This window comes from Cygnus olor, chromosome 12 (assembly GCF_009769625.2).
Source record: "Cygnus olor isolate bCygOlo1 chromosome 12, bCygOlo1.pri.v2, whole genome shotgun sequence".
Lineage (NCBI taxonomy): Eukaryota > Metazoa > Chordata > Aves > Anseriformes > Anatidae > Cygnus > Cygnus olor.
Window position 1 is genome coordinate 15,982,591 of NC_049180.1, and position 25,611 is coordinate 16,008,201.

The window sequence follows — 25,611 nt, forward strand, 5'->3', positions numbered from 1 at the left end:
GGTCAGCATTGTCTTTTCCAACTCTTTGTTAGTGCTTTGAGACACACCGATGCTACATCCTGCTACTGAAAGTCCTCTCAAGTTTTGTGTTCGCCCCTCACAATAACACCACTTCTGGTCATCACCACTTCTTTTTTTTGGCATTTCTCTTCATCATTTCTAGCGTCAGCCTTCACCGACCTATCTCAGTGTCTACTGCTAGTTGCACTGCAATCGACAGACGTTCTAAATATCATATATAATTTGTTGTTTAGCCTGGTCAGACATATAGTCTAATAATTACCCTAAATCTAATAATCTCTGGAGTTTTTTCTTTTTTATTCCCCTCAAGAGGTCAGTAGCTTTCCACTTAAAAGAATGGAAGAGCTGGGAAGTGACCTGCCCCAGCTCATGACATCTGTCTTTTCAGGCCATGGGAAGTCCTGCAGCCCTCAGGACTTTTGGGGGGTTTGGAAAACATTTCACCCCACAGATGGCAAGAGACCATTTTTCTCCTTACAACCCATGCCTTAATTTATAAAGGAAACAAATAGGAAGAAGCAGAGGGTACAGAAAGGCAGCGCCTCCAAGGCAGGCTGGAACAGGTCTGCAACGGTCTTACAAGCAAAGCGGTAGGTTTCAAGTGACTGTTAACACACACGGGAGTGGGAAAATTCGGGATGGCAAGGTTGGTCACACCTTCTTTGTTTGCAGGAGAAGGCAGGGCAGTGTTTTGTGCCCACTGGAGTTTGAACAGCTGAGCCTCAGAAAGGTCAGGAGATTACAGGGCTATGGCAGGAAGCATTTTAGGGGCGGCAAAAGGCAGAGCGAGACACTGATCCCTTCAAAACACAGGTGGAAGAATACTGTTTCAGGGATGACACTAATATTTGCTGGTAAGAAACTAGAGGAAAGCAGTGGATTAAAGAACATGGATGGAGCAGAACACTTTGCTCTCAATGTCATCCAAATGTGTTGGCCATCTGCCTCTGGAGGCTTTAGGGGTATTAACAAAAATCAAATTAGAAAATAAAATCTCTTTCATGAATTAGCTCTCCTTCTATCTGGTTGTAATACACTAAATTAAAGTCACAAAACCAGCACAATATACCAAAACAATTAAAAAGGAAATTTTTCTGTCAATCACATTCTATTGCTTCCTTTTAAAGCACTTGAAAGGAGATGATGTGCTATGCCAACAAGTCTCTCCAGAAAGTATTTGCTTTTTCCCAACAGGAGTGTTCAAAAGTTTCTGACTGCAATGAAAGAAACTTGTATTCTCTCTTCCCTTTAAAACTGCACAAAACACAAACCAAGCTGTGAGCAGTCACAGGAATTAAAAAACCTGTCTCTCTTATTGTTTTTCTCGTGGATCCATCTGTATGTCCCCATTCACCTAAATGTGATGATCCTGCATTTTTGCTGGTGAAAACAGAGCAGAACTTGGCTTTGATTGATGTATAAATCAGACCTCCACACAACTACGAATTTGTTCCCCTTTATCCAAATTCTGAGCTATTTTCCTTCCAAGTAATGGTTTTCACTTACTTTGTACTAACATAAATGGTTACATAAGGTGCAAAGGAAAACATCTTCAGCTGTGTATCTGTCTCGGTGAGAAAAGGCTGTGCACGAGCAAACCAGCTCAAACAGTTGACACGCATTTCTCCTAAAAATGGCACGGTCACATCTTTATAATTTCAAAGCTCCAGCTCCCTGTTTGAGTAGCAGCTCCAGATCATATAGAGCAATTTAAAATCTTGGCACTTGGCTTTCAATAATTCCCTGTTAGATTACTGTCTGTGGAAGAGCATATAACACAACTGCTACAAATGCTGGGAGCAAAATCTTCAATAACAACTTACTGCATATGATAACTTTCCCAATTTCCTGCATCTACACCACCTATCTCTTTACTCTGGTCTGTAGCAGCTTGTTTCTTTATTGAACATCTGCCTTGGGATCCCCTGTCATAAAAAGTAATAAACACATCAATCCAAAAGAAAGAGTATTGCACGGCCCAAAACTACTTAACCAATCAAATTGGCAGCTGGTAGCATGAAACTAAAGGGATAAAACTCAGAGGTCCTTTTTATACCGAGTATTTCTAATGATATTACACACCTGCTGCCATTTTGCACACCTAACTGCCATAGTGCTTCTAATAAGTTAATTATAGTTTCTAGCACCAATTATGGATTGCAAGCTTTGTGGAAATACCAAGCAATGGGATTAATTTGTAAATCTGCTATCTCACAGATATTTGACAGCTATTGCTTTGATTTTCCTTCCTACAAAATACAGATGGATTGTCTTGGGAAAAAGCATTCTTTAACTAAATAATAATAAAAAAGCTCAATAGAAATGCCTTGTAGCTTATTATCTACAGACCCCACAACTTGTAACTGTGACTGTAATTATAGCTGTTCTCGTTTCCCCTGCAGGTTTTGCTAAACAAACAAATGAAAGAGATACCCAAAAGGAAAAACAAAAGCAATTTATGCTCTCCAGTTATCATAATATAAATATCCATAGATTACTTGCATAGAGAGCAGATCAGATATAATCTTTCACTGGAGTTGCTTGTAAATTAGAAATTACATTTACTTCAGGTGTATGTTGTTTGCCCGGTTCATATCCAGCTGTAAATTAGAGCAGTTTTGCCTTTTGGGAGAAAAACCTCACTTTTGAAATGTGTCTTATTGACTCTGTATAAATTACTAGCAGGTGATCCATGAAGTAGATTCGAAGGCAAAACTGCCTATAGGCAACTTTTTTTATTGATTGTAGATTGATATTCATTTGATTTTAAAGAAAAGCTAACCAAAATAAAGCTGCAATGTAATTGCTAACTCTTTGTATGAGTAACAGAAACATTATCTCTCATAATACTGTGATTTGACAAGCTATTTGTTCCTCATCCTAGGACTCAGATTAGTATGTCTGGGCCAACTTTCCTTTCATTGTTCCCCTTCTGGGAGTACAGAAAGGTGACCAGGGCAGGGATCCTGTGGCCAGCCAGGCTTCCTAACAGCCCCACGGCCACGGAGAGAAACAGCATTGCTTCTGGATGACGCTAGTTCATGTCTGTATCAATGTGTAGGCTGCCACGTGTCCCTTAGCAAGAAAAAGATCATCATTTTGGAGTAAGAATTCTGAACAATTTTTTTAATATGTTTTTTTTTTTTTTTTAAAGCTTTATCACCATAACAAACACAGGTAGCTCTCTAAGCCGTATGAGCCATGAATTCTTATTTGCTGTAAAGCTGTCTTGTCATTTAATGCCTCTGAAGGGCTTGATTTCTGCTAGGACTGAGTTATCAAAACAGCCTTTTCCTTTCTAGTACTAATAATGCCTCTTTTCTAGCTTCACAAAACTTGCAGAAACGTACCTCCTCCTTCAGTTATATTTAGTTTAAATAGGTCCTTGGGTGATCAGAACTAAGAGATATATGTGTGAACATATAGAGCAATTGCAGACATCACAATTCCTTAGGAAACCAGGTTAAATGATTTATTCTTCAGAAATAACCTCTGCTCAAACAGTTAGAAAACTGAGATGCAAAGCACTGGACCTGATCCATCAGGTCAGCTTTGCTGACTTGGGGCTGAAATGCTCAATACATACCCCAGTTCTACCCAAAGTGCCACACCGACTGTTACAGGCATACCTGAGTTAAGAACGTGTGTCCATTGTGCATAATTCTTTGGAACCTGGAAAAACATTAGCTTTTATACAGCCAAAGCACTTCAAATAATAATAGCCTTGATTTATAAGTGTAAAACAGAGAGACTTTTCCCAAGGTTACCAGAAAGAAGTTGTTTTGTGAGCAGCAGAACTAATGAAGCCTGATTTCCCATGGGTCGGAATTTTTTGTCACCAAAATCCCTGCCCCTATCCCCTCACCACAAGAGCCCAGCTCTCTCCATGTTGTTCAATATTTCCTCTGTGCAGGAGACCGACCATGCTGTGACTGACTGACCAGATGGCTGCTGCAATGGGACAGCAATGGTCAAGTTCTGCCTTCTCCTCGGAGGAGACACTGCTATACAACTCTTCTCCATTGCTGCTTTCCAAATTTCACCAAAATTTCTGAGCTTTCCTCTTCTGCTCTTGAATTTCTCTTTCACATTTGATTAAAGGTGGCCATAAATTCAAAACTCTTTAGAACAACTCAGAGGTGGACAAATGATGAAAATGTGTCCTCAGAGGCTTCTCCCCATTGAGGAAACAGTTAAAACACCTCACAGCAAGTGACAGAGCTTGCCAAGCCAAGCTTTGTCCACAAGGTATCAAGGCCTGGTTCCTATAGATGGAACAGTCATACTGAGAAACTTGCACATTTCCACTGGATTCCTCTATTAATCACAGAAAGTAAATCTCAACTTATTCTACCAAAAGCACTACTTACTGCAAAACACCATAGTAAATTCAAAGTGTGGAGGAGCATTCCCACCTACCTTTCTGCCTTCAAAACTGTCTGCTTGGTTCTTCCAGCCTCTTTTGAGTTCCCTCCTGTCCCTTTTCTAGTGCTCTCCATTGCCACAGACTCAAGGCTTCCTCCTGAGCAGCTGAGAAAGTAAATGGAGCTTGTACATATTTGTTTCCATTCCCTGTTTGTTCCCTCATTTCCCATGTCATCTTGGACTTACTACAGCTGTGGGTAACCATGTCCTTAGAGGGAAGTGGCATCTTGTACATCAATTAATTGCAAATCTTCCCTGCCAAGGAAGCCATTCCTGGCTATTTTAAACTATTATTTTGAGGTAAACTGAGGACACAAGGAGCCCACTAAAGCACAAAATTACTATTCCCACTAAAAACACCCCAAATACCCTTTTACTGCAGATAGCATTGAGTTATATCTTTTGTAGACTATCTATAGAGGGAACTACTAAAGCATGCTCACCAGTGCATTGCATTTGTAGAGTGCCTAATATGATGAACTACTCCTTCCTAGTTGGCGCATCTCGGTTTTCCTGTAATACAAATACTCAAATCACAGTATTTTAGAGGAGAAACTGCTATCACTGCAAAAGATCATACACTGACCACTGGAGCACAATTTCTGAGACATGGTTACTTTTGCTTTCACTGCTGATTAGTCCACTTTTAACCCAGATTTTCAACTTCCACCTTTAAAAAATTCCCTCCCATACCTTAACCCCAATGCTTTTTATACAGCTGCACAACACAGACACCATTTGGAAATGGTAAATACACATTTGGAAAACATGTCAAGTACTTTATACCTAATTACTAGTGAACTTCAGCAGGCAGATAACTGGTAATTACACACAGCAGCTTCAGTTATTTGGGACAGTTAATTGGGATGTATGTGGTTGCCTGAATGTTTGAGGGGATTTCTTCTCTCATTACATTCTCTCTAAAATTGCTGGCAAGGCCACTTGCTTGAAGACAGTGGAAGTGCAGTGTAGCTCTCCATTTCAGAGCACATTATTCAGTGATGGGCAGGCAAAATTACTTCACTGGGTGTTTATCTGCCCTCCTAATGGAGGTAAGGTCTAAAAACCTTTCCCTGTATGTCTCTCCTGTGCTTAAATACATGGCTTCCCTGAGATGCTGAATTTGTCTGCTTTTTATCGTTGGGCGTGCCACCAAGATTTATGTTGCTCTGTGTGACCACAGCAATCATCCATCACTAGTAGTTACAAGAAGATCTTTCTCCTTGTTTTTAAAAGTCCTTTGAATTAGATTTCATTATGAAGTTAATGTACCACTGATGGTCAAGTGCTTGTGAATGCAGAGAAGGCAAACATCCTTCAGAAACAGGTGAGGGAAAGTTGAGAGACTAAGATGACTAAAGATGGACTTTCCTCAGCCAAATTTAGCTACCTGAACATCAGACAAGCAAGTTATCATAGCTATCTAGAGTCAACAGGAAGGGATAGGCTTCTTCAGAGACAGCACATCCTCTCCTGAAATAAATATCAAAACCGGGTGGAATGACTAATCCCCTGGAGCTGCTTCTTGCTTTTCATCGGTTATGGAAACCATCTTAGAAGATGAACCTAATTCTCACAAGATCTTAACTTAGGTAAGATGTATTGACAGTTTTCCCAGTGGTTCTAAAATCATGACAACCTTGTATATAAAAAGGAAACAGATAAAAAAGCATCCAAAGTTAATTCATACATACCTGAACACAATTGCGGTATTTTAAAAATAAATATCATATTCTTCTACTGAATTTGGAAATTACATTAGGAGTGAATACGACAATTTTGTCTCTCAATGAGGAAGACATAGTGCAGGCTCTCTCCTTTCCTCATCTGCAGAATTTCCTTTAAAGCATACACTCCTAGGTGAGAAGACAGCTGTTCATTTCTATTCAGAGTAAGAAACACAAAAGTATATTTGAGCCATGCCAAATCCTTCCAATGAGGGGTCCACTTGCATATACACTGCATCTTAACCCCTGATCCCACCCTATTGCCCATTAGCTTGCGTTATATTTATTTTTGCTCAATTGCCATGGTAAAGCTACATGCACATCCAGTACAACCACCTCTAAGTGCTATTCACTGGGCAGGCCTGCAGCAATGAAGATCATGGCTCTGTTTGTAATAGAAGTTTTTTTAATGGGAATCTCTATATTAGCCACCTAGTATTTGAGTTTGCAGGGTTCACTTCGATTCCAGGCAGAAAAGTCTAAATATTTGCTTCTTACGTGAAAGCCAAAACAACGTTCTTACAGAATCACTAATTCCCAGGACTCGAGCCTTCAGGTAAGATACCAAACATTGCATGCCTTTCAATGGACAGCAGGACAGTGATTTGATCACAGTGTTACCATGCCTTTTGATACTTTCCTTGTTCTTGGATCCAGAAAATCTGTACAGAAATGCCTCAGTCTGGACTTCACGTCCCTGCCAGGACAGCGAGTGCAGCTCAAATGCTGCTGCCATGCATTTGCAGGAGCAGAAGGCATTCAATCAACAGTACCTTGGCCACTTCTTAGGCATCAGAAACAAAAGAGTCTCAAGAGTTTTTTTTTTTTTTTTTTTTTTTCTTTTAAAAGAATTGCTTGGCCCCCTCCCAGTTGCTCCAGAATATTCCCATCACTTGCTGTCAGCTGGGCAAGAGCATCAGCATTGCTCAGAGACAGACAGAACAGGATGTGCTTGCATGCAGGGTCTTTGTAGGATCAGATTTTTCGCTGGGTTTACTCAGTGTTGGCCACGCTCTGAAGAAGACTACTTACACCAGCATGCAAACACTGCTCTGGCAGCGTGGAAGAACTCTCCATTGACTTTGGCAGTGGCATGCCCACAGTGCGTATGCAGTTTACTTTTGATAGTTAAATCTGTTTTTTTATTGTAAAATCATTATCCTCTACGACCCTCTGTGTATTTATTTTTAAACCAAACATTTTAGGTGTGCTAATGTTTCATCAGCTGTTCTTAGTGCCCCGTTCCAGGAAGCCCCACTGCAGTAAGCACTGGGTATTTCAGCAGGACCTGATGCAGCCCATACGTCAACAGGAGCCCTCTGCGTGGCTCTTGACACCTATCTGATGGGGAAGGAGTTAAAATCCTAATTTTTCTACTGTCTGGCACTTCAAAGATAAACCCTTTTATAGCAGCCTGGTTCAAAGGCTGGGCTTGCAACCAACACTGCTCAGCAGAGCATTTGGTTTTCTCCTTACATCATATTTTAGTGAATGTTGTGTTTTATAAGATAAAATGATAAATGGCCTGACTTAAATGACCGGAGGGTATCTACTTTCCTGCTAGTCTATTTAAAAGGTTTCTGTGAACATTTTACACACCTTACTGTGTGACTGTGGCTGTCTAATAGCAAAGGAAACAATAGCCTCTGATGTCCACAAAGGCAGGGCATACCACACAGGTGCCATGTTTTACAACACCACTATATCTTGTCATTCAGAAGTGCTCCCTGAACAAATTGCCTGTCATATTTAAAGATAAAATCTGACAGTGCCAGAGCTGACAAGTAGTCCTCAACCCTGACATACAACACGGAGCTGAATTTTGCTAGATTTGCTGTAGATGGATTTGTCTTTAGAGATTCACAGCAAAGCCAACTGCTGGCAGAGCAGCAAAAATTATTTCAAAACATTGCTACTAAGTGTCAGGCTTTATTAAATGGCTGCTTTATAAAAAGGGAAAGAAAGGCTCGGTGTGAGCTTCAGAGAAGAAATGTACAGAAATGTTTTTACATATTTTACTTCTCCCTAAAATAATGATGTACGGTGTTTCTAAATAATAGAAAATATGGCACTGCATTTCATGAAATGTATTTTCATTACTCCGTAGCACTGTGTTTACGCTACAGGAGCCTGTATTCTTTTATCTTTTGCCCTGTGAGGCTCTGACAGGGATGCACAGTAAATATGAATTAAGGAGGAACGACGCAGTCCTTTCAGTAATTACAGACACGCTGCTCCAGTGGTTGCCAGTGCAAATTTGGAGGGCTCGCCTTGGATAAGCAAACACCGTTACCCAGTGCTACTTACTGCAGGCAGTGCTGAGGGAAACTGAGGGTTTTTTTTGTACGACTGCCACACAAGTGGCAGGAGCAGTGGCAGGTTGGCAGAAGTGGGGCAGGTACTTGAGAGGTTTGTTAAAATCCCAGCTTATCACTGGTTTTACATCAGCCCCCTTGGGGTTCGTGGTTTTGAGGGTGTAAAGAGCCACAGTCATCTGCTGGTGCAGCTCTTTGCAACCATTTGATGCCTATGTTAGATCACTGTTCGTTTAACTCCTTCTTTGGCAAACTTTTGCATGTAAAATTGGAGAGATTTCTTTCTTCCTGCTCTTTAGCCATCAATAATGAGTGATGTGCTTTTTCTCAAAGAGAAAAAAAAAAGGCCATCATCTGCAGTTCAACGTGCCACATTGCATCAACCCTTTCCACTACGACAGCCCTGATGCCCAAATGTCTTTTCATACCTACTCCCAGCCGAGGTAGCAGGAAGGTGCTGGCACCAGCACTGCCTCCCGCAGCCTCCACCTCCTGCAGCCTCTGTCTGAGCACTCGGCAAAGGGGAAAACAGGAGAGGACATGGACATAGCTGAAGTTGGTACGTATTACAGTGTGTTTTGGGACAGGTCGAGCTGCAGGGCCTGGGACAGAAGAGAGAGGTGAGTCTGATCAGCAACTGCAAAAGGCAGCTGTCACTGCAAGCAGCAGCAAGCCGAAGCTGTTGGAGTTGGAGCTCACCATTCCCACTGCAACCACCTCTGCAGAGCCCCTCGGCTGAGACTTCTGCCATGGGACATGCTAAGCCCCGGCAAAAGGCTGCTCAGGGTGCACTCCAGTTGCGCTCCTAACTATTTTGGCAGCCCCTTCCAAGCCCCTCTGTTACTGTACAACTTGGCTGCCTCCCTGAACCTTCACCCCAGGGGTGGCTCCTGTGTTTTGCACCTGCTGGATGAAACCATCTGTTGCCATCACCAGCTGCACTCAGCACAAGAAGAAAATAACTCAGGCTTTACCAAGGTGACCCACACAGGGCTGCCCCTCGCTGTCTTCAACAGCAAAGCCACCTGTGTGAGCTGCATTTGCTCTCTCAAAACTTCTCCACAGCATGGTCCTCTCTATGAGTCGCTACACTAGAAAAGCTCCCCGAGTACCCTGTCATCCTGTGTTTCCTATAAAGCTTGACTTTGCCTTAGGAATAGTGTTAGTAAAAGCTGTAATTGTCATTCTCCTGGGCTGCATCAAATCTTATTTAAGGATGGATCTTCTCTCAATTTCTCTTAGAGGCACTTTACCCAAGAGAGAACCAATCCATTATTGGAGGAAGATGTTCTGACCCCATTAGCTGGGCAGATGTGTGTTTGAACTACAGACCTCTGAGCATCCTCAATCCGAGATGAGCTGGTGCAGGCTACTGCATCGAGAAGGGTGCCTCCTCCAAGACCCCTTTGCATGCTGCTATGTACCATTTGGGCAGGTGCCAAATGCACACTGCAACAGGCGGCTGAGAGATCATTATGCCCAAAAGGTGATTAAAATAGTGAGCATAAGGGTATGTAGATAAATAATAAAAAAAGCCTGGGAAGAGTTACTTTGGACATACACTTTGTTCAAAAATCAGCATTGAAAAGAAGTTTTGCATGATCTGTAATTCTCTGTAATTCTCATATTAGCATGTACTAAAAAATCAGTGTGTATTATGGATTTTTTTTTAAAAGATTGCTCTGTTCCCAGCCTGCTTCATGTGTTGGATTGTGGACTTCTGAGAATACTGGAAGCTGCACAATACAAGAGTTTGTAACCTTAAAAAGTGGGAATGTCATAACTTGGTCTTAGTTAGCAAATTGTGGCCCCGACTCTAATGAAAGTGCTGCTGCCCAACAAGCTTTGCACTGCATTGATTTTTCTTCTATCAGTTGGGAGTTCTGGTAAAAAAAACAATGGATCTAATAATATCAGCAAAGCAGAGATAGTAAGAAACAGTGAGCTCTTCAAAATAAATAGGTCAAGCCACAATCAATTTCCAGATTTGAAATTATGTTTTTAAAATGTCTGTTTAATACAAGACCTTGTTTTATGTCTATCAACTCAAAGCTTGTAAGGTTTAAAGTTCCTCAACGGCTACTTTATCAGGTAGCCCAGAGTTAGGCCCCAGAGGTTAAGCAATAAAAGAGAAACAAAAATAACTTAACAGTCTCTGCAGCTAGTTGAACCCAGCAACAGCTCCTTAAACAGCTTTTACATTCCTAAGGTTTGAAATGCCATAAAGCCACAAGATACATTGAAAAGCTATGAATTTGCTAAGTAGGATTTCACTTCCTCTTGTTATTAGAGGTCATTAAATTTATTAGATGTTAGTAAAATCCTTGTAAACAGAAAATATGAAGGCTTATAAAACAGTGCTCTGTATTTGAACCCAAATAATTAAGATGCAGCTAGGAATAGGATAATAACAGAAGCCTGATTTATGAAGTGCCGTTAGTTCTGAAGTGTTAGCGATACTTATGCAACAAATTTCACACATACCTGTTGAAATAAAATTTAATTGTACAGAATAGAATTATTTATGGAGGATATCATATAGATTAGGTCAAAACTTGCACGTATGGTATCTAGTAGAAAAGGGCTCAATTAAAAATTCTAAAATTATACTCTTCACTCACTGGAAAAGCAAGTATCCAGAGTGACACAAACTTTCTCTATTTCTTTTTTTTTTTTTTTTTTTCTATTTTGAGATGACGGTTCTTTAATTTGAATGATCTTGGAATAAAAATGCCAACATTGTAAAAAGCTGTTAGCAGAAACTATTTCTAGTTATCACTGTGTAACAGCAAAATAAAGACCCTATGACTGATAGATGATTTGCAGACCTGCAATGTCAGCAATATAACTTTAAACCTTTTAGTTCAGAAATTTTTTCCACTGAAGGGATGGGAGAATATCTTTTAGCACAGAGTACACATTCTGTGTGACTTACGTGTGGTGTTCTAACTGTATGTAGTCTTTGCGATGGAAGGACAACTACAAGTCCCACTCCCCAGAGAGGATTTAGGCTTTTATGACAGATTTGCTACAGAAAGAATAGGATTAGGGTAAAATTCAAAACTCAACAAGCAATGCTTAATCAGGTGGTATTAAAAGGTGCTGTGCAGGGGGGCCTCCTTGGAGTGATACACCCTCCTTCCCACTGAATCAACAAAAAACATGATGCATCTCAAGAATTTGGAATTAAACTTTTCTATCTTCTTGGCTCTCAGTATTCTCAGGTACTTTTTGCCTTTAGGGTCTGGCTTGCATGAGGGGCTTTGCAAGCAACTGCTTTTTAAAGGCAGGTTTTCGGTTTTACTTTTTAGAGGACAGCTTCCTCCTATGGCACAGGAGATTGGCTGGTGCAGGAAATTCCAGTTTGTTTCATCCCTGTTCCAGCAAAAGTATCTGGCCTCCCTAGCCGCTAGTGCAAGAGGAGGCATCCTGATTAGTCTCTGCTTCATTTAAGACAAGCTGTTCTCTACTGCAGAGACTGAAAGAGTGCCTTACTTTTGAGTGAAGAGGGTTGAAGTCTCCTTGTGCTTGTATATCCCCAGAAAAGGCTCCCTGATGGTGTTTTAACCATTTTTATAAAAAGATAAAGACTGGGAAAATCTAAGGAACCTTTGGCTCTGAGTGAACCAGAAAAAAAAAAAAAAAAGGATCAGCTTAAGGAAATCTAGATACAATGGAAGCTCATCTTAGTCTTGCTAGAGTAATATAATATATGTTACAATGAATTGTAAGAAATATTTAAGAATAATACTGTTTTCCCAAGTTGTCCTTTCATCCAGTTGCCTACACACTTACTTTTCGTTAAACTTTTCTGAAGCCAAGGAAAGAATGTACTAGGCTAAGAAATCAATTTTCTTAGCTCCTGGATGCCTTGCTGACTCTAAGCTGGTGAATTTGTGAAAAATGTTCTCTGTCAACTCTTTTTGGCTAGAAGCCTCCATTCCATCCTGGCAGGAATAATAACCTGGCCTCTGTTATTCACGCTTTCATCACCTCCTGGCTGGAATCTAGTAATGCAGAATAACTGGGCACACAGCCTTTGGAGTTAAGGACACTCCTAATACAGAACACTGCAGTGCATCTAAGTGTCATGGGCATGTGCACATCAAATCAGCCTGCTGGACTTTACAATGGCATTCTTCAGCGTACCAAATGAAACTTGCAGGGTTGATCCTTGTCTTACCCTGTAACCTGAATCTAGGGTAGCTTTGACTTAGGGCTATCTACAGTCATGAGAGAGAGAACTGATGGCAACTCTGTTCCTTTGAGATAGCAGAACCCACCACAAAGTCTAGAAACAACAGCCATCACAAACCTCACCGCATTTTTTTTTTGTGTGCAAGACATTTCTTCAATATTGCTTTATTTAACAACTGCATGTGTTTTTCATTGCACCTTCTACTGCAATAAACATAGGAAATCTTGTTTATACACTCCAATAGGTTGATGCAGTGCTGGTAGGCACTGGGTTATTAGCGCTCACATCATGTAAGAGTGTGGGTTGGATATGGGAAGTGTGAGGTTGCATAGCCAGAAGAATACTTCTAAATTCAGTAGTAGAACCATATATTTGTATTGAGGGAAGCACTAGTACAAGGAGAGTGTGTGTGGGGGCAGTTAGTTATGTCCATTTATAGTATGAGTCTTACCAAAGTAAAGGAAATTAATCTGCCTTCCATACTAGAAGACCTGCAATACAATCAGAATGTAATTCCAAGAATTTCAATGATAATAGTAAGCTCCCCATTACCTCCTATTTATTTCCAATCAACAAACTGTTCGCACAAGCAGATGAGGATAACTATGGCGCTTGGCTTGGGCTTGTAGTACAGTTCAGTTAGAAAGAGATGCCCCACTGAAGGGCAGGTTCAGCGTACCTTTGAGTTTGCTGCTCTGAAGAAGCTTACCTCTCACTAATCAGCATATAGGAAGCTTACAAAAATTAATTTGCTCATGTAGGCACCTGAATGGCGTGAAAAGTACGCTCCTCTTAGTCCTTCTTCCATTTACTGGAACAATGAAGTATTGATGATAAGAGCTAACACCTTCTGGAGGAAAAATGATAGACAAAGACATTCTTTAAGTGATTTATTTTATAAATGTGGGTAAATTAGCAAATATATTACACAAAACTAAATATACTACTCACATTTTTATACAGATAGTCTTTAATAAAAATTACATGTAGCAATAGCAAATAAGCAATGAGCAAAAATGTCGCAATAAATAGGCGGGAAAATAAATGTACTTGAGAAAAAGCTACCTGATACAGTTTTTATGTTTTCTCACTTTAAAGCCATGACAGCCTAACAAAGAACACAACTTCTTAATAGCATTAATATTAATAATGAAATAAATGGGAAAGAAAGGGCATTGGTGGACAGAAGGGAAAGAACGGCAATGAAAGAACCATGGAATGCTTTGATAATGTTTGGGTAATAAATTATTAGGATGTTCATCAAAATAACTAGAAAAGTAGTGCTCTCAGTAAAGTACTACCAGACTATGAAATAGGTACCAGACAAAAAGTGCTAACAGGTGCATAACAAGCACTCCAGCATGTTCCAGCAATGCATCTTCACCTTGATAAATAGCACCCAAATACCCACAGGGGATTTTCTTCAGTTTCCTAGTACAGCAGTTACACCACCCTGGGGGGCTGTCCAGTGAATGTATTTAAAACAGAGCCAGAAGAATGTGGATTGTACTGTAATATTCTCTGCATATTCTCCGTGGAAAAATTTAATAGTTCCAGTAAAATTCACCTTTTCCCATTGAGACCTCAGGGACTTGGAATGTAACTAAAAGATTCACTCTAAAGTTTAATCAAGCATTAGGAGGCCTGAAAGATGTCTATTACATGAGATGTATTACCATGTGTTGTACAATTAAATAATACGTTAAATATTGTATGAGAAGGGCAGATTCCAGCTCTGCTTTCAGATATATCTTTAGAGAAAAAAGTTCTCTGAGAGCATCCTTAACCCGTAACTGGAGCTGATTAACTGGAAGTAATCAGGACACGCCAGTGACGGGGCATTATGTATGCTCTGCTTCAGCATTAGCACTCAGAACACATCTGCACATTTGACCTCTACCTCAGTTTCTCTTGTGTAAAGCATCCTGAGATCTTAAGATCAAAAGCCACTTTAAAATATTACTACAATTAGCCATTAATTTTTTTGGTGAAATGTTTGAGCAAAGGAGCTTGGAAAATGTCTTCCCATTCCATATGCATTACACCTTGATTGATGTAATGAAGTAGGAAAGAAGTGAAAAAACTTCTGAGAACACACAGGTGATATCACTGTGTTCACTTTTTCCTCTTTTACGTAGACATTCACCTTCTACAGCAAACCAAGCCTCTCAGGATTGCTGATAGCAAAAAGCGCTAGTCATACAGGCTCAGTTTCAAAGTTATGCTACTACTCAGAGAGAGAAATAAATGTATACTGTATTAAAAACAATCATCATAGCCCTTTAAATGATTGGATAGCTTAGCTTTGAATGCAATTCAACCTAACAGAGGCTTTAATGGCTTTTGACAGATTGTTCCACTGATCAAGGGACGTGTATGAAAATAACTGCCTACCAAGCCCTGATTTGATTTTAAGAAAAGAAAACTGAAGGTTAATGGTAAACAGAAGTTGATTGTTCACATTTTCACTGAAATAACTCTATCTGACCTGTTCTTAGAACCAGAGGAATAAAGGATAATGGGAATCCTATACACCTGACTTTTTACTTTAGCCTCTAATCAAGGAAACTAATCAGACCAAGATGTGTTGGCATGAAAGCAAGTATTTGACGATATGGAGGGGGAGGAGAGCAACTTTTGTGTCCAAATTCAGCACTGTAAAACCAATAGGGTATTAGAGGATGTAAACTGCAGAATAGCGTGTCCTTTTCTATCATGTGAATTGAGTGCTGGCTCCAAAGCAACAAGCAGATAAAGCGTAGTTTTCATGTCATGTGCCAAGGGCTCACTCCCAAACATCAGCATTTTAATGTGATCATTTTATCAGTTATCTGTTGGCTTTCATTTGACATATTATTCAGCCAATTCTGCACCCTTACTAAGTACAGTCTTTTTGCAAACGTATAAATTATCTTCTCTTGTTCAATGAATGCCTCAGGCTAAGGTGAATCGGAAAGATGAATGCAAATTAAGACACAAGCCCAGTGACATTAAAGGTGATGATTTTGAATTTGGACTGGAAAGGGAAAAGAACATTGGTGCTATTCAGGATTGCCTCTGCTCTTACAGGTGGGGTGAAGTGACAGCCAGAATCGGGCAGGTTGGGGGTCCTTAGAAACACTGAGTGCTGGCCTCTCCTCCCAAGGCCTTCATCACTACCTAACAGCACCCACCCTCTAACCCTAGATTAGCGTAGGGCTGAGCTTTTCAGTCTGCTGTGGTCTTTGCTGGGACAAGGAACCTCTCTGTGGCCTGTGCTCTGTTTGTCTGGCCCTTCCCCACAGCAGCTCACCAGCCCCGTGGGGCAGAGCGGAAGACGAGCTGCAACAACTTGAACCTCAAGAGGAAACAGATGTTGTATGGAGGTACACAGTCCATAGAGGTGTAGTGGGACAGAGGTGGAGGCTAAGCTTGGGAACAGTGCTTCTCATGCCTGTTCCTAACAGTGGAACAAGCACTCTTCCTAACTCTGTAACCTGGGCACAAGATGACAGTGGTCAGGCCCCAGCAAAAAGCTGGGGACCAGCTGTTGGGGGCACGAGGAGGGTTAAGGACCTACCATTAACTATGGACCAGGTGGTAGCAATCAAGGGAGAGGTCAGGACCTGCACTGTACAAGTTACTGCTCGATGATTCCCACATGAGTTAAGTTAATAAAGTTGTGGTCTTGTGACGGCACATCCCTTGCATGTCTTTTCTCTTCCCCTCCTCTCATCCCACCTTCAACATCAACCAGTTTCATCTCTGCTACATTAGCCCAAATTCCACTGCATGACATAGGGCTAAGGGAACTGCACTACGATAACTGAGAAAGGAGCAATGCCTACTGGTAACACACTACGGTACTTTAATTATCTGTTGTGATAGACTTTGGTATTAATTAATGTATTTATTTATTTTTCCCCCCTGTTATGTCACTAGAATCCCTGAGTCTGGCTCACAGCATTAAAAGGTCTAGAATGACTTTCAAGTATGTCTTGCTAAGTAAAGCTACATCATTATCAGTGAAACTAAAAACTGCATCTGGACGACAGTAAGACAACTGATTTGGGTATTTATTATGCTGCATGTTACCCATCCTGGACAGTTTCCAGTTGGTGACTACCCATAACATTCTTATTTACACTTTAGACAATCAGGATCTGCTGTAATGTTCAGAGTATAAGCATGATTTCTTTAAAATCTAGTGTACTGGGATTAATATTTTTTATTTACTTAACCTTTTAACAACAAGAAAGAACCTACAAGATAAAATATTTTCATATGCGGAGATAAGAATAAAGCAGTATAAAAACATTTATCATTTACATGGCGTAACACAGCAGTTTTCTATCAACTACTTAAAAATGGCCTTTACCTTTCATCCCCCGCATTACATAAACAATAGAAGTTTTTCATTTTCTGCCAACATTTTCTTTCTATGAGTGTAAAACCAACTCTCTATCTCATTTTTAAAGAAAGCCCTTGCCTTGAGCATTTCATTTGTATTGGTTCCATGTTTAGTCAGTAGCTTTAGTAAAATTGATGAATATTGTCTAAAGGCAAGTGCAGACAGGCAAACAGATCTGTATCTTCTGTAATCCATTTAGCCTGACACACACGTGCAAGTGAACTATTTTACCTTAATTCTTTCATGACTGATGAAAAGTAAATGTAAGCAAAGCCATGAACTTCACCATTTTAAAAGAATCATTGAATCTAATGTTAGAAGCTAATTTATGCTCTCACCTCTTCCCTGAAACAAACTGACCTTGGTCCTTATGCATCTACAGCATTCAGACTTGGCAAACAGTTGCTATACTCAGAACATCCATTAGAGGCTGCGTTTTTCAGCTCATCCAAAATGGTAACGGGTTATTTAGTGCTGGAATACAAATGGATTGCTGAAGTATCATTGCAAAACGAACTACATTAAAATTATTTGAATAAAATAAAGAAAACTTTGAAATATTTGCCTGCTTCTAGTATATACCTCAAACACAGCAAAAACTTATATTTGACCTCTCAGTTTTCTTTTACCTTTAACCATGTTCTTCTCTTGGGGTACCCTTTGGAATTACTACATGCTTCAAACAGTTTCATAAACCTTACTCATGTCTTTGCCATCAACTCCTGTGGGCTTTGGAGAGATGAAACCTCCATATACTTCTATATCTCAACTGAATTCAATCAAGTTACACTGATTCAGATGATGTGAGACTTGAATGCAACATAGAGGGTTAATTCTCTTTAACCACTTGATTATTGGTATTTTGCCAGTGAAACTTAGGTATTACCCATTCCAAAGGTTTTCAGTTGTCTGTCATTGCCACCCTTGGCTTAACTGAGTGCTATTTGACCACACCGAGGCTAGTACTAGTTCAGCTAATTCACTAGCTTAAATGTGCAGCGTAGGCAAGACCCAGAATCATGTATTTTTAAACATTCTATTATTGCTGCAACCACTCTCCTAACACAAGAAAAAAACAGCAATAACAACAACAACAAAAAAACAGTGTTGTTTCACTACTGCTGGAAATAATTATTTGCCAATCATTTTTTAATAGCTATGCCTCCGCTTCAGCTAGAAACTACAGCGCTGATGTGCCTCCTCTACCCTTTTATGGCTGTCAGATTCATTTCAATACTGTGATCCCCATGGTTTCTAGCAGAGCTTAATTAAACACACAAAAAAATCATAAAGTAACATAAACAAACAATCCCCTCAAACCCTGTGTTAACAGTGTTACATCATTAGCTTGTTTGAATTTATCTTTCTCATTTCCAAAGCAATATCTGTTTCTGTGAGAACTGCCTTTTTCAAAAGCAGAATTCCCACATCTTCAGCTAGCTTTTCTCTAAGTGATCTCCAAAGTAAGCAGTATTCAGTGTGGCATTAATCCAAATATATGCTATTTGCCCACTGGTAAAGCTAGCTTTAGATAGCGCAGGAAAGAAAAAGCTATGCCCATAACAAAGGATCTCCAAATGTCAACAAATCTGTGGCACATGAGACAACAGATAGATGTGTGGATTACAGTTATAATACAATTAAACTTAATTTAAATAATTTATTTTTCAAAGAGTCTGCTTTCAATACGGTGGCTAACAGCCTTAGCAGAAGTGCAGGAATACAATGAAAACACTCGACTCAGACCTTTATACTTTTGCTGGCATAGCTGTGTCAAAGGTGTTAAGAGGCACAACCTCTACTTGATATAATTGTCCTGGCAAAAGCTGGTAGGTGTGGACACAGTTTTATACCACTAAAACTGAATTTTTGCTGGCACAGCTTCTTTAGCTGCAGGGAGGTCTGGCATATGTTACACTGTCAAAAGCAGAGTTTTCAGCAGTACTCATCCACGCACAGAACGCTTTGCCAACAGAGTATCCTGGTATGCTCTGGGTAAGCCTGGCCCCAGCAGCGATTTTAAACAGAAGATTAACACAGGAGACGTATTCCATTTCTTGGTGGCAATGTCAAGCTCTGAATCTTACTGCTTTTTTTTTTTTTTGTAGTGGTAATACAGACTGAGTGCTGTTTTACTGTAATATAATTTTCTTCTGCTTTTTATGATGAAGGAAAAGGCATACACCAGCTCAAGTAAGAATAGCAACTTAACAAAATGAAAAATCTCTCATTCAAGACATTATCCAATACAGAATTGTTATTTTTATAGCATATTATTACAAACCAGATCATAGCAGCTTCATTTCTCATAGTCTTCTGGATTTGTTCTTATGGCTAGATCATCACAGATGTTGCCATGCCGTCTATCACACAACCTAAATCTATTTTGTCAGGGGACCTGACCCAAAATGGAAACCCATGGCTCTTTGGACAAGGTACTGGGAAACCTGGCCTCAGAGTAGGATTCACAAAAGGCAGAAACAAAGCAAAGGTTAGGAAACGAATTCTGAGTTCCAGGGAACCCACGAGATATTGCTACATGTTGGAAATCTCCCGTGTGTGGGCCTCAAAGGCCCTTCTGAGAGGTACAAATGATGGATCACGCCATTCTTCCTAAAGGAAGGTAGATGTAATTATGCATCTGTTAGAGCACAAACCAGGAATAGGAGACAGCAGATTTATGTTCTTAGGCCGAAAAGGTCCAAATCCACATCTTCCAATTTCCTGGAAGCATCTAAAAGACAAACTGTAAGCTGTCTTGCCACAGCAGAGCTGTGCACGCCTCGGACTGAACCTGTGAGCACTTTCTTTCAGAGGCCTATGCCCATGAGGGTCCAGGTAGGAAGTCCCTAGTTCGGAAAGTTTTTTAAAACCCAGCCACCAGGACAAACACTGTCAGTTGTTCTTGATAAAGCCATACAGGCACGTAAAATTGTGTGGGGATGAGACTAGCAAGCAAGCCTAGCTTGCCCAAAACCCAGACAATGAGGATGCACCTTAGGTCTAATAATGGACACGTCAGATCTTCTACACACACAATGTAACGCCATTTTGTATATGAAGGGTTTAGTACTTGGGAGTGCTTCACACCTTGAGATGACAGGTGCCATGAGAGGCTGACTTACTGTCAGCATCATGCTCGTGATTTCCAAAACCCATTTCTGACGAAATACAAAAAGTACCATACAATTGCCATGATGAAAAACAGCAGAAAAGGCTTAGTATCTATGCCAGGATGCTCCTTCACAAGTTCCTCCATTTTACAAAGGCTCTGACAAGGAGCCATTCCATAAAGGACTTTCTCCACCATTTCCTCTACCTCTGCCTACATTACTAGATAAAGATGTTACCATATTGTGTGCACAGCTCTATCCGGACACACCTAGCAGGCTCCCTCCAAGCTGGCCTCTCGTTAGGATGTCCAGATCATGGATTCTGCTTTGTCACAGGTGTAAGCTATGCTTTCTGTTGTTCAAACTGCTGAGCCAGAGGCAGTTCTAGGCACTCATGCAAGCTAAAATGTAGATGTCTGGGGAACTTGTGGAAACACAACTATCCATGGGTTACAGGATCAATGGGGATTTGAATGAAGAGGAAAGAACAGAGGCTGGTGTTCTGGACTTCACATCTTAAAAGCCAAGTCTTTCTGTAGTTTTGGTGCCTGGTCAGTTTTGTTGTGAGACGGTAACTAAGGGACTGTGTGGAGAACACTAAAATCTGCACTGACACATAAACCAACACATAACCTAGGAATCATAAAGATTAAAAGATTTATGCTAACTAAAAACTTACTCCAAATGATGAGCATTAATAATTCTAGGCTGGAAGGTCACCTGATATTCTACCTACTGAACAAGATTTTGTAGGTGAGCTATTACTTCCTCAAGATCATATGGCAGAGGCATATTACATTCATCATTTGTCCAGAAGGGGTGGCATTCCGGTTTCTGGTCTTCTGGCAAGCTCTCTGCTGCTTCTGACTGGCACCTGGAATGAAAAGTAAGCAGAAGAACTACTTAAGTAAAGTTACATCAAGAAACCATATCAAGAAATCAAACACTCAGCAAGGATACATTTGTGCATTAACTTACAGAGAGGGATGAAAATAAAAAAACACATCATCTGACCAAATGCGTTGTTCAGTTATAGTGAGGTTGACTTCTGTTGTAGGCTTTGTATTTTCTATAGGGATTTCTCAAAAGCCAATCACAGAGAAAACTCAGTTAGCGTACCTTTATATGGTAAATTATTTTTTCATTATCTCAGCTGTTATTTAAAGTATGTGATTAAACCATTATCAGATTTAAATGTTTGCCGGTTTCCAACATCTTACTAGATTATTGAGAAAGATTAAACTGAATTTACTGCATTAAGGTCAGGGGGGATAGATTAAACAATATTAAAGAAGCCGGACTAGCTTTGTAGATTCTGGAGATTTACAAGTGTATCAACCTGCTTAGCTCTGAAAAAGGCAATATAAAACGAGAAAATTCTATAAAGATAAATGGAAATGGAGGTTAATAACAACTTCCAATGATGAATAGGTGGGCAAAACTTCAATAAAATTAAATTAAGAGGTTAGTGTATGTTAGTCCCCTGAGAAAATGTTTAAATTACAGTGTTTTTTATTAAGTGGATTATTCATCAATACTACTGAAGTCTAATTATAATATTCAAGTGAACTTCAGCCTGCAGAGGAAAGTTTTCTAAGTGGCAACCATCACATCCCTTAAGATTAGGCTCTAATATAATGTGTTGCAACAAAAAAATTGTCACACTCCAATGAGGATTTCTCCCCCTCTTTTTTCACATCCCCTCAAACAATTTGCATGTTGATGATTAATTAGTTAATGTTTGGAGTGGGACAAGACAAATTAAAATGCTACACGTTATAATTTCAGTATATACTGCAGGTCAATGCAGTTCTTCAAAGATACAGGAAGCAAATCCCAGAAATAAGCTTCTATCTCTTTTAAGACATTTTCAATAATGTCTATACTTTATGTTTCTATACAATTGAGTTGTTCCGATGATTTAAAAGTTCTTTTAAACATATATATGTGGCTTTCATCCCTGTAAAATGAACTCTAAAAGTACTGACACCTGTAACTTCCTTGCCTACATCATTGGCCTTCTGGAAGAGACTGTTTCCAAGTGAAAGATGTCTCTTGGGAATTATTAATGGCAGTGTAATACCCCTGAGAAAACATACTTCAGCTTTACACCCATGTTGGTGTGTGGTTAATTGCCGCACCAGCATCCTGGGCACTCAATCCATCGTACATTACACTGCAAGGACAGTATTAACACATAACATTCCAATATATCTTCAGCTCTCCACATCAGCCCCTGATAATAGCATCTGTTAACATGCACTAAGTACTATTATGTAGCACATCACTTCATAAATAATAAGATTAGCCGACCTCAGGGCCCTGGGAAGAGTAATGTGTTTAAATGTTCTCATTATTTATTTAAAACAAGAATTAAAGGAACAGAAGCTACTTCTGACAATCCTCTTAGCATAAATATTAAACTGTTTGCATTGATAAGCTGCACTGTACAGAATAACAGAGGATTTGTTTTGCAGGCTTTATAATAGTTGTTAGAGCAAATGCAGTTTAGTGTATGAGTTCTGAGAGGTACTTAACTGATTGTGCCATCATGTTCTGGAGACATTTTCCAAATTATATAAAGGAACAGGAGAAAATTAATATGCAGGGAAAGCTGAAACTAATTACAGCATAACTCTATAAGGCTTTTAAAATCTTGCTTTATTTTCTGTCTTGGCACAAAATAATACGTTCAATTTGCTGGGTAGTATAAGATACTCCAGTCTAAGCATTTCAATCTAAGAGTGGATAAATTAACCATGTACAGATTATTGCAGATGACAAATCAAGAAGCTCAGCTGGTAAATACTGCAGGCATATTATGTGGTCTGCAAAACTCAATTTATAATAATTAACATTCTCTCTCTCACTCATTTGCTATTAACAAAAGAATTTTCATTGAGAGGAAAAACACCACCTTCACCATTTAAGGTCTCCCTTTTTTTTTTCCCTTTTTCCTTTTTACCTTTAATGTCTCTTTTTTCCCCTCACTCTCTTTCACAGACTGCTTGGCCAGCTTTTCCCTCACCTTTGGGTTTTGGGCATTTGTCACTGTAAATGTGTCTGAAGTCACTAACGATGCTGTGAGTGGGCAGCCCATGAGCAGCTCTTCCAGCCACTACTTTCCCTTCTCTGGTTTTCTTACAGAGCCATCTCCAAAAGGCCACCCCACAGCTACGTGTGTGCCCTAACTCTCAGCGACCACACACTTGGGAAGTGTTAGCCATATATTCCAGGTGAGGGATTACAGGGATGGAAGTGTGTCAGGTCCTTGGACTTCCTGTGCAAGTCTGATGACAAACGTATCAGTATGCTGCAAAAGTGCAAAAAAGGGGAACAGTGCCTTAATACTCCAAATTCTGCAATCCCACAGCTCCTCTGTCTTTCTCTAAAGCATTTCTAATGTTTTGCTTTACATCACTAGCACGAATAGCAGTGAATGTGACATTTTTGCATTTTGTGAGTCACCTGCTCTGACCAAAATGGCAGTCCCTGTGCAGGATCCAGTGACATTAAAGTCACCTCAGGTTGCTCATGTTCAGAGGTACAGGGCTGGCGTCTAAGCAGTCAGTGCTTCACCTGCCCGGCTGTCATGCAGTCCTCCTGAACTACACCCACGAGCTTGTATGCACTCACCCAGATACATGCTGAAACTCTGACTCGGAGTTAGCATGCAAGAACAGTCCTTTCCGGATGGATATATTTTACTATTGTTCTTAATAAATTTCTGCACAATTGTGGGAGAACTTGCTCCTACAGTGCTCTTTAATTTGTAGCAGAGTTAAAGACCTGGAGATTCTGTAAAAGGATAGCAAAATTTTCAGCTGAAGCCGAGCAATCAAAGGCACTTGAAAATTGCAGTTATTTAAAATCACTGCTAACTCGGGTTAGCAATGATAACTCAGAACAGCCAGAATTCCTGTCTTTTCCCAGATACAAAGGAATAGATGAGGGTCCATGTGGGAAACACTGCAGTCATCAAAGTATGGTGGTAGTGGGAAAGTAACAAGATTTATAATATTATTTGTTAATTAAAAACTGTTATTTGAGTTGTTAACGAAGTCAAGCCTCCAAAAGAAAGTAAATTTAATGCCTGTATATTTTATGTACAAAATGTGTTAAGAGTGGAAATGCCACATGCTCTGAGATGTGGAAGAAAAGATGCCAAATAAAGAGGAGTAGGGAACAACTGCCATGACATATTTCTGAGCAATTTAGCTCTAACACCTCGATAATACAAGTTTACCAACATATCAGAAAAGCATGATTTGTATGTCTAGAGGTGTGCAGAATGCACAGAACTCCTTGGCCCTTTCTTTCTTGCTAAACCAATCAAAACCTGTGCCAGTTCCAATGCAAAAAGCCCATTTTGATGGAACAACAGGCTACTGTTGCTGCGCACATTCTCTCCCACGTAATCTTCACAGGCTTTTGATTCCCTTTTTGTTCATGTTTGTCAAATGGACTTTGCTCGTTCACGTTTACCAACAGCAGAATATTAACATAAGTCATGACAGGCATTGGTGTGACAAGGTCTGACTCCTTCCCTTGGAAGGTGGCTACTTTCCCCGAGGCAGGTGTACGCTCACTGGCACAGAGAGTTGCCTGGTTATGGTCCCTTGGGCTGCACTGACACTTTGATGATCAGGGTGTCAGCTACATTAGAGGACACTGATCATGATACTAAAATTAACCAAGCTAGCTAAAGTGTGTGTTAATTACGAGTATGCAAGCAGTCAATAAAAGGTTAATGCAAAAGTCAAAGGATAAATTTATTTCACTATTGCATCACTCTACTGACTAAATGACTAACATTATGCTTTGTTTTTAATCAATAGATTTTACAGTAATGCGTGAGCCATTGATTTGAAAAACAGACTTCTTTCTAAGGGCTAAGTTTTGCAACTATTTAGTATCAAGTATCAATATACTTAAAACACTCTTTCCTCAGAGCAGATACTTTTTTGCTCCAATGGCAGGAACAGGAATGCATACAAGCCAGAAGGAGCCTTTGGGTTCTGCTGATGCCTGTGATTAACACAAATAAGAATTATTATCTAGGATCCTGGATTCCACCGCACTGTTTTGTCTGCTCCACAGAAGTGTAGTCAAATCAGATCAACAGGTGTCAATTTGTGGCTCAGACTGCAAAGGCACGTTAAGAGTGAAGAGATGATCTGCATGGTCCCGTCTCCTCGATGGTACTGATTTAGCTGCAAGGCAGAGCACGGGGAACTTCACAAGGTCCTTCACGTCAAGGAATGCAGGCCTGGCCACCTTCCCCATCTACGTATGGTCAGAAAGGGAGGAGGAGATATGTGCTCTCTATGTACAAAAGTACCCGTTTTCCCCTACATGCTTATTCCAGCATTCCTGACGTTATGTTTTATATGGGAGTTATTTCTCCCTCCAATCTTGCTAG

The 25,611-nt window shown here is 40.1% G+C and overlaps 1 protein-coding gene and 1 long non-coding RNA gene across 3 annotated transcripts in view; both read right to left on the minus strand.

Annotated features, from left to right (window-relative positions):
* Nucleotides 1-2,271: 2,271 nt before the first annotated feature.
* On the minus strand, nucleotides 2,272-5,087 carry LOC121076899. Its single transcript, XR_005823785.1, has 4 exons — nucleotides 4,890-5,087; nucleotides 4,441-4,551; nucleotides 3,651-3,693; nucleotides 2,272-3,096 (listed from the first exon to the last, which is right to left on the minus strand). It is a non-coding gene; the product is annotated as an uncharacterized LOC121076899 (long non-coding RNA).
* An 8,476-nt stretch (nucleotides 5,088-13,563) lies between these two features.
* Nucleotides 13,564-25,611, minus strand: part of FTO (FTO alpha-ketoglutarate dependent dioxygenase) — a 247,020-nt gene continuing 234,972 nt past the window's right edge. For both annotated transcript variants that reach the window (XM_040570875.1, XM_040570876.1), the window contains one exon: nucleotides 13,564-21,063. In XM_040570875.1, the coding sequence (XP_040426809.1) occupies nucleotides 20,922-21,063 (142 nt within the window). In that variant the 3' untranslated portion in view covers nucleotides 13,564-20,921. The remainder of the gene's footprint in view (nucleotides 21,064-25,611) is intronic.